General features: G+C 38.3%; 1 protein-coding gene across 1 annotated transcript; it reads left to right on the forward strand.

Moving 5' to 3' along the window:
- The first annotated feature begins 5,834 nt into the window (after positions 1–5,834).
- On the forward strand, positions 5,835–8,270 carry LOC143342034 (uncharacterized). Its single transcript, XM_076765515.1, has 3 exons — positions 5,835–5,843; positions 6,135–6,430; positions 8,114–8,270. The coding sequence occupies exons 1-3, from the start codon at positions 5,835–5,837 to the stop codon at positions 8,268–8,270; spliced, it is 462 nt and encodes a 153-aa protein (XP_076621630.1).
- The last annotated feature ends 1,551 nt before the right edge of the window (positions 8,271–9,821 follow it).

Raw genomic sequence — 9,821 nt, forward strand, 5'->3', positions numbered from 1 at the left:
TTTTGATCGAAACGTTTGACGCTATATTTTAACAAAGGGTTAAGGACTTTCAGAGTAAATAGTACTCGTCGAGTGGAAGGAAATAGTCCTGGTAAGATGGGTTGAGAAATTAATATTTCTGGAATTGTAAATAGTTGTTTTGATCGAAACGTATGACGCTATATTTGAACAAATGGTTAAGGACTTTCAGAGCAAATAGTACTCTAAGTGGAAGGAAATAGTCCTGGTAAGAGGGGTTGAGAAATTAATATTTCTGGAATTGTAAATAATTGTTTTGATCGAAAATATAACGTTTGACTTAATATTTCGGTGAAAAATAAATTGAACCCCCTCGATCGTTTTATTTTTCTTCTGAGGATTTCTTAAAAGTAAGCGAATCGAAAATGCCTATTAAAAAAAAGTAGTAAAATTGCAGAATATTAAGTGTTTTTATTTACTTTAAAATTTTTCATTCTTCACGGTTTATATTTCTAAATGACCACATATGAGTTATCATAGAAATAGTATTCCTCGATAAGTTTATAGCAACGACTGATATATCTGATATCTTACTCTTGTATTTCACAAGCTCCCTATTGAGCTGAATTTAATGAGAAATTTGTTCTAATGAGAGTTTGGTAGTAATTACTGTGAGGTATTATTAGAATGAAGTGAAAGGAAAATGAAATATTCTTTGTTTGAATAAATATTTAAAGCGTTGATCCTATAATTTGGATACTGAATTTTTCTGTTAAATATATCTCTGAGATTATTAGAAAATTGATTTTGAATTGAAACACTGTCAGAAAGATAGCTGCATCTATCAAACTATAAATTATTCTAATATTACGTTTGATGGAATATTTCCAGTTAATGTTCGTGTAGATACTTCCGAAACGAAGCAGATTCGCTGAACTAATCAATGATGATTCCAACCAATACAATTAACGATTATAACGTCGAGGGTCTCTATAATATTCTGGATTTCAATCGTCATAATAAATTGGAGTCTTTGGTGAAACGAATTAAATATATTCAAAGTGTGGTCTATTCTGTTTTCTGGGACAGTAAAAAGAATATCTTCTACATATCTGAAATTAAATCTTGGCACGTAAACAAGCTTCTCCGAGGCTCGTATTTCCAAACCCTCAATAACATTGCATCTTTATTTAAATTCTTGTGAGACTAAAGAGAAAATTAAATATATTTGCATCGTATTGTTTTGATAAACGATGGAAAAGAGAAAATTATTATAACTGATATATCGTACTCACAATTATTTATAATTTACGAATTTTTAATTGATCAATAAATTGCAATATTAAAACCTAAACAATTCTTTCGATTCGTTATGTTTTATTAGATTTACAATCAAAGATTATAAAAAAAAATTCACACAAAGGGAACATGGTTTCAAAAAATTAAATTTCGTCCATTTTTGCTTGAGAAAACCAGGCAATCAGATTGAGCCCTTTTGTAACGATTTATTAAAAAAAATACTGTTACGTATAAATAATTTCCCTTTTACACGATGTTTTGGTAGCTTAAAATGTATACAAATACAAATATTTTTATTACAAAGTCTAATCAAACAACCATTCTAGCGAGTACTTAAACAAATAGAAATTATTTATTTTACAGTGATCAAACTATTCGAAATAACTCCCGCTTTGAACCTACTTAAATATTAACAAAAATCAAAATTACGAAAATAGCGCATTAAATACAGAAAATGGAGATTTTAAGGTAAAAAGCTCGTCTTATAAATCTTTTTCTAGAAATTAGAAGTTTTTACAAATTCATACCGAGGTTCAGTACATAAACTGACTGCCAGGTCCCCTCAAAATAAAACCACAGCCAACCCCAGTTGCCAGAATCCCTCCGAATGGAGGCAACAAATACGTCAAACATAGTTTCCCGCAGAACCTATCGTTTCAATTACTATTTCCTTCGTCGATCTATTAACCTTTAACGATCCGTCCCTTTCGACTGTTCCGAGCGTTCATTTCTTTTTCGGTTCACCCCAGTCGCGGGCAACGTGGGCGAATCAATTTCGTCGACAAAAAAAATACGATTTTCACGTGCAGGCCCACGAGCGAACGATAACGAGCGATCCTTCGAACCACGCGAACGAGTGCCTATTAACATCCGAGGCCGTCGACCGTTAAGCGGCCAGGAAGCTGAAAAGCTTCGCGGATGTCGCCCCCGTAGGAGTCTTTGTCGGCGCCCGCGGCAGTCCCGGGCGTTCGGATTATTATCGATTCGCTCAATTATTCCGAAAGAGAAACGTTCGAGAGCTGGTCTCGCGCGAAACCGTCCACCGTTTACTTCTTGAATAATTCCCGGTCGAGCCACGCGTACGAGGCTCATCCAATTTTCCATCCAGCGTGTTTGAAAACGGTCGTCGTTCGGATTACAACCGCGCGCGGCTTGATAGGACGAGCAAACCCGTGACCAGGACGCTCGCGGGCCTGCAACTGGAATCCACGGCCACTTGGACCGCTGGATTTCGCTTTGTGCGGTCGAGGAGCTGAGTGGATGGGCCACCGAGCCCCGCAAAAACTTCAATTAGTTGTCCCACGGTCAAAGTTCCTACGGAGCGATTCGATCCTTGTAGGCTCGATTTCCCAACAATCCGGGGGGAATTCGAATTACAACGACGATTCTTAAAACGAGGCGCGACTTTTTAAATCGAACGTTTCTACACACGACTCCCACAACGTAAACAATTTCTTCTACAGAATCTGTTTGGACTACGAAACATTGTTATTGTCGAAGAGCTTAGGACGCGTTCTTTGTCCCTTTCAAATATTAATTAGAGGGTTTAACACTAGGTTTACGGACACTCGTTGCACATATTTTTATTATAATTCGCTACGTTGACAGTTGCATTAAAATGCAGTTTTTCTTTTAATTAGAGGATACATCCATATCATTACATCAATTCAATTCAACGTAAAACACTCACAAGAAATATTTATGAGTCCTATAACGTTAAGTGATATCTTTGGTATTCAAATTTCTCAAAGATGTGCATTACCAGAGTGAAGTAGGGATACGAGTATTGTTAAAAATACAATTATTGAAATTATCGTACTAAAAATTACAAATAAAGGTTACTGAAGCAACTAATATCAACACACCGTCTACTATATGAATGCTAAAGATTTGCTGTTCAAAGAAGAAAATATGGACTCCATCCGGAAATGTCATTAACTTCAGAGGACCACGTGAACACCTTGAATTATCCGAAAGAAACCCAATTATACCATAAAATTTAACAGAATGACCCAAAAAATAACCACATAGAATCTGTCGATGTGACATTAAAGCCAAAGGGGGAAAAAGGTTACTGAAAGTTAGAAACTACGGTCACTTTTTTAAGAAAAGTATCGCTAATTTTTAAAATGTCAAATACGATCTTATACCTCACCGTCATTGAGGTATGTTCGTAATTATCGATGCACCGAGTAATAATCTGTCCCTGGAAGATTTCGCGAGCGCGTATAACGTGTTTCGATTTCCATCTTCCCGTCCCGATATCGCGGATAACATATATTCCACCTGACCTTTCAGGGTTCATCCAATTTCTGCGCCAGGTGGATACCTATCCTTTGCACACGTGTGCCACGACTGCGTGCCGCCTCCCTATACATATTCATGCGCACGTACACGCGGCATCATGGCCCGGTATGAATTTTCGATAAAACCGCGAATTTCCACGGAGAATCGTTTCGGGCCGCGCGTCTGGGGAGGACAGTTTAACGAGATTCGCGGAGGGCTCGGTGGGAAGGGCGTAAAGCGTTTTTACATCGAACGACGGCCCGCTGCCAATCGAGATCGATACACGCCGTGGACTCCCGATACATATACGACCCCTGAAAGCTCTTAGGCCAGTTACTGCGCTCAACGTATGTCGGAGAAGCATTACAAAACCGTTGAAAATGGAAAATTGGCACAGTTTGGCTTTATAATCAATCGACGATCATTTTCTAGGATTCTTTTTATATTTATACACTAAATGAAAACAGTTTTCTATTAAAAATTACTCTGGTTACAGAGGAAGCTTCTAACAAGCTTTCTATATCAAAGTTATCTGTTGTTACTGGTACTTTTAGATTTTTCTAAATAAAATTGGATTTTACAGTGTGTTAATTGATAATAAGTATTCGAGATTCGAAACTCGAGGGTAACTTCATCTCATTTTTCACTGGAATATTTACTCGATAATTAACTAATTAACTCTCTCACTGAACAAGTAATTTTTGCAGTGTCAAATTAGCCCCTTGAGTAAAATGTCAAAGCCCTTTTTGATATCATTTTATGTATGTCAGAGAAGGATTATAAAACCGACGAAAATGGAAAATTGTCACGAGAAATGCGCGTGTTCAACTTTATAATCAATCGACGATCGTTTTCTAGGATTCTTTTTATATTTATACACTAAACGAAAACAGTTTTCTATTAAAAATTACCTCAGTAACAGAGAAAACATCTATCAACTTAGTTTTCTACATCAAACTTATCTGTTCTTACTGAAAATTTAATAAATTTTACAGCGTGTGTGTGGTAATAAGTACTCAACTGTGACGTCGTCCCAGACTTGCTCGATTCGAGGGTAACTTCACCTCATTTTTCACTGGAATATTTACTCGATAATTAACTAATTAACTCTCTCACTGAACAAGTAATTTTTACAGTGTCAAATTATCCTCGAGAGTAACATCATATGTCAAAGCTCTTTTTGACATTATTTTATGTATGTTGGAGAAAGATTATAAAACCGTCGAAAATGGAAAATTGGCACAGTTTGGCTTTATAATCAATCGACGATCATTTTCTGGGATTCTTTTTATATTTATAATCTAAACGAAAACAGTTTTCTATTAAAAAATTAAACCAGTAACAGAGGAATCCTATAACAAGCTCTTTCAATCAAAGTTATCTATTGTTACTGGAACTTTTAGATTATCCCAAATAAAATTGAATTTTACAGTGTGTGCAGACTCGAGGGTAATATCACCCCTTCAATGGAACATTTAATTTACAATTTCACTATAATATTTCACTGGTAATTTTCACTGGAACATTTACTCGATAATTAATTCTCTGACTGAACAAGTGATTTTTGCAGTGTCAAATTAGCCCCGTGATTGAAAGCATATTTAAAAGCTCCTTTTGAAATCATTTTTCCGCGCGTTTCGGTTGATCTAGCAAACTCCACCGGACGATGCTCGCAGAGATACGAGGGAAAGCTATTCCTCAATTCGTTTCCAACACCGGAACACTCAAATGCGCGGACACCATCGGACTTTAACCCGATCTCGTCTAAGTTCCTCCAATTTCCTCTTTAGACCCATCCTCCTATGAATAACGGTCATAACCACGACTTTCCTGATCGAATCGCAATCCGTGATATCTACACGGTTGCCTCTCAACGACGGATTCTGCGAAGGCGGCACAAAATGTCGTTTAAGGGACACGGACACCTGGCTAGACGAAGATAGGGAAAGGAATAAACGTTCCGAAGCTTCTTATTACTCGTTCGATCGTAAACGCCGCGAGACCGAGCGTCTTGGCTTTTAGAATTTATTCTTTGCATATTTACTTTTAGTTCTGGCGATACCTATAGAGAGACTATGGGCTCTATTTGAATTTAAACAACCGCTTTCGAAAAATCAACTATCCAGGATTGTTCCTTAAATTCCTCCTACAAAATCGTATCGTTTTCGATAGACGGAAGTTTTAGATAATCTTTATTGGCATTACGTTATGAATTTTATTACATTGAAAGAACTGAATAGAGAAGATTATTATTCTTGTTTAAAATAGAGTAATGCAAGAAAAAAGATAGAATGTGGGTTGTACGATTGAATTATCAAATGGCTGAGAGTGATAGATGAGAAAAGGTAAATTTAATAAAAATAAACAATTTTAACTGTGACCCATCCTTTCCATTTTTTAAACAGTTTTAAGTCAACTTGTAACATCTTGATGATACTGATTTTTCTATATATTTTAATGCAAAAACCATATTGTTTCCGTTTGTTCAGTGACACTTTCGTTTCCTCAGATTATAGCAATATATATATCATCCTATTGTACGTATAAATGAAAAATTTAAACTGGTAACGTTCGTTTCGTTGTGTCGACAGCTAATCTTTGGTCTGGGTACGCCGTTGCAACTGGACACCGAGAGCATAATCATCGGCATGTTCACGAAGATCGTGTACGCCATGCCCAGCAATGCCACGGACTTCACGATACCCGGTGTCTCCTATTCCAGAACGCAAAAGAGCAGATGGAGCATCTACAAGATGCTGGAGAAAATGGCAGGATTGTATGGATTCGGGGGAAAAGCTTGCGTGATGAAGGCTATATGCGAGGCTGCGTCCGCGCCCTTCGACGACAAATACGGTTTGCTGGGACAGTTGATGCAAATTTTCTTTAAGTAAGTAAACTGAGCGAACAATCGAGCCAACGCAAATCTATGAGAACACTTTTTATTCGAGTTGACTTCAATAAAAATTACAAAAATTAAAAACTGAAAAACGTATCAACTCTCCCCTATGCTATTTACATACGTGACTCAAGAAACAAGGAGGTTTGGGTATGGCTAGTCCTATACAAATTTATAATGCTTTCTATTCAGGCTGACTTGAATACAAAATTGCAAAAATTGAAAACTAAAAAATGTATCAACTTTCCTTTATACTATGCACATACGTGGCCCAAGAAACAAGGAGGTTTGAGTAGGGTTAGTTCTATAGAAATCTAGAAGAGTACTTTTTATTCAGTTTGACTTGAATATAAAATTGCAAAAATTGAATAGTAAAAAATGTATCAACTCTCCTTTATGCTATGTACATATGTGGCCCAAGAATAAAAAAAATTGAGTACGAGTAGTTCTATACAAATCTATAATGTTTTTTATTCAGACTGACTTGAATACAAAATTGCAAAAATTGAATACTGAAAAGCGTATCAACTCTCCCCTATGCTATGCATGTAGGTGGCCCAAGAATAAAAAAGATTTGAGTATGGCTAATTCTATACAAATTTATAATACTTTTTATTCAGGTTAACTCGAATAAAAATTACAAAAATTGAAAATTGAAAAGCACAACAATTCTCCCCTATGCTATACACATATGTGGCCCAAGAAACAAGGAGGTATGAGTATGGCTAGTTCTGTACACATCTATAAGAATACTTTTTATTCAGTTTGACTTGAATACAAAATTGCAAAAATTGAAAACTAAAAAATGTATCAACTTTCCTTTATGATATGCACATACGTGGCCCAAGAAACAAGGAGGTATGAGTATGGTTAGTTCTGTACACATCTATAAGAATACTTTTTATTCAGTTTGACTTGAATACAAAATTGCAAAAATTGAAAACTAAAAAATGTATCAACTTTCCTTTATGATATGCACATACGTGGCCCAAGAAACAAGGAGGTATGAGTATGGTTAGTTCTGTACACATCTATAAGAATACTTTTTATTCAGTTTGACTTGAATACAAAATTGCAAAAATTGAAAACTAAAAAATGTATCAACTTTCCTTTATGATATGCACATGCGTGGTCCAAGAAAAAAGAATTTTGAGTATGACTAGTTCAGGCTGAAGTTATTATCCTATGTTGTGATACGCGACGATTCGAGTAGAAACCTACCCAAAACCTAACAGCGTCCAAAAGCAGAGCCTATACTCGATTCAGAACCGTGAAACAACGTGTGCACGATGCGACCGAACGCACCGCGTAGTCGGTGGCCGCAACAGGAAGGCGCGTGAAAATTCGCGGGTCGAGATTTCCACCGGCATAATAAATAACAGTGGATTACAATAACGCGCCGGTCGTGTACAGTTGGATTAAACAATGTCTGCACAACGCGACGCCAATTAACGAGTGGGGGTGCGAAATAACTTGGCGGGTTTCTCGCCTATCCGCTCGCATTATTGATCCCGCGAACGCCCCACGTCGCCCCCTTTCCACCCCCTCGACCCTACTCCGCCAACCGAATTCTTTTCCACCCCCGTTCATCCCTTTCGTGGCCACGATTTCTCGCGGCGGACGAATCGTAATTTTTCACGGGCAACTCGAACAACGAATTCCGTGGGATTCCAGGCCGTCCAGCACCGCGGAGGAGTACGACGAGTACTCGGACAGGGAGTACCGAGCAGCCGAGCATTTGGGCGAGCAGGTGTCGGGACAGAGCTGCCACGCCCTTTATCCGGAATGCCGCAGAAGTGTGCTCGACGTGTTTTCCACGGTGATCGCGTGAGCCTAGACTGGACATTGCAATTTCCTCAAGATTTATGCAGTCGATCGTGCCATGCAAATCCTTGTGCCTCGTAACAGTTTACGCTGGCCACCCTGTATGTCGCGGGAAAAGCGACGCGAAGAACTGCACGCTTTAGAGACGAGAGTGGAGAATTTTAAGGGACGATCATTCTTGGACCTCGTCGACCATTGTAAAAATATGCTTCCGGTACATTTCGTTAGTTATAAGTATTATTATTAGGATGCTTGCCCTAAACGTTGTCGATATTTGTATTATTGGTAGAAAGACGTAATCTTTCTGAATATTCTACTCCCACATTCCTGTGTCGAATTTCCTCGACGATCCTTTCACGTAAGAAAGCAAGCGAGAAAGCGAACATTAGTTTACTGAATTTTCAAATATTTTTACTCGACTAAAACCACTCCCTTAGAAGCTCATTCTCGATTTTATTCAACGTTTTATCACACTTTCAATGGGACACGATGTAACAATTATTCTATGAAGGCCAAACGTGAGAAAGGGGGTGCAAAAGTGTGGAATTCTAATCAATTTCAAAAGACGAGATTTGGAATTTAAATATCTCGTTTCACACGAATATAGCAAGTTCTATCATGACACTTATGACCATTGAAAGGTGATCAAAACCTAGAAAAAAATCGGAGATCATCTTTTAAGGGAATCGCTGCATACTGGAGTATTCGTGGTGGTTTCAGTTCCATAAAAAATTTTGAAATAACTATCTGCCCAACCTACATCGAACTAATGTTACCCCTCCTTAATGAAGAGAATTCACTGTACATTATTAACTTAGAAAAATGTAAATATTACCCTGTATCTGTACCTAGTAATAAAGAAATTATTATATGCTCCTGTTATTGTATTCCCATAAATTAATCAACGAATCGTTTTTTCTAGCAAACGTGTACATGACTGTCTTTCTTTGGGCGATGTAATTTGACCAAACATGGGAAACATACGGTTTCGCGTTTCGTTGAAGCACGATTCTTCCAACAGGTTGATCCCCCACAGCCCGTCGTCGGTTCAACGCTCGATTGTCTTCAAACGATGCCTAAAATTCATCTCCTCGACCCCGTCGGTCGTTTCTCAAGGTGTCGAGGAGGGGGCGGATAGAAGCCGTGAAAGCATTTCTTAACTCCGCTGGCTTCCGGCGAGCATTTCGCCGCGAGGTTCCACGGCCCCCGGAGTTTCATTTCCCTAAAAGTACCCGCAGCAATCGTCGAGTTCCGCCCGGCGGGCTCTCGTCGGAATCTGAAATTAAAGAATCCTCGGCGCTCGCGAGGTTGGTTCGCTTCAAACGAACCGAGTTACTCGTGAGTGGTCCGATTAGAATTCTTGAATACGCCAGAAGTTCGAGTCGCGTCTTCCTAAATAAGAAGAAAAGCTCGTTACCGAATCTCTTCCAGGCACCCTCCTCGTGTCTCGAGATATAGGAAGCGTTTGGAATTTGTTCACCTTCGGAACCACACCTGATATTCGACCGTAACTTTTCGTGATAATCGATACACCCCCAAAGACGTTACAGGAATATTT

This window comes from Colletes latitarsis, chromosome 5 (genome assembly GCF_051014445.1).
Source record: "Colletes latitarsis isolate SP2378_abdomen chromosome 5, iyColLati1, whole genome shotgun sequence".
Lineage (NCBI taxonomy): Eukaryota > Metazoa > Arthropoda > Insecta > Hymenoptera > Colletidae > Colletes > Colletes latitarsis.

Excerpts from the sequence above, each read along its gene's own strand:
- LOC143342034 (XM_076765515.1), top strand. Across the intron at positions 6,431-8,113 it reads TTGATGCAAATTTTCTTTAA|GCCGTCCAGCACCGCGGAGG; the intron begins GTAAGTAAACTG and ends GTGGGATTCCAG.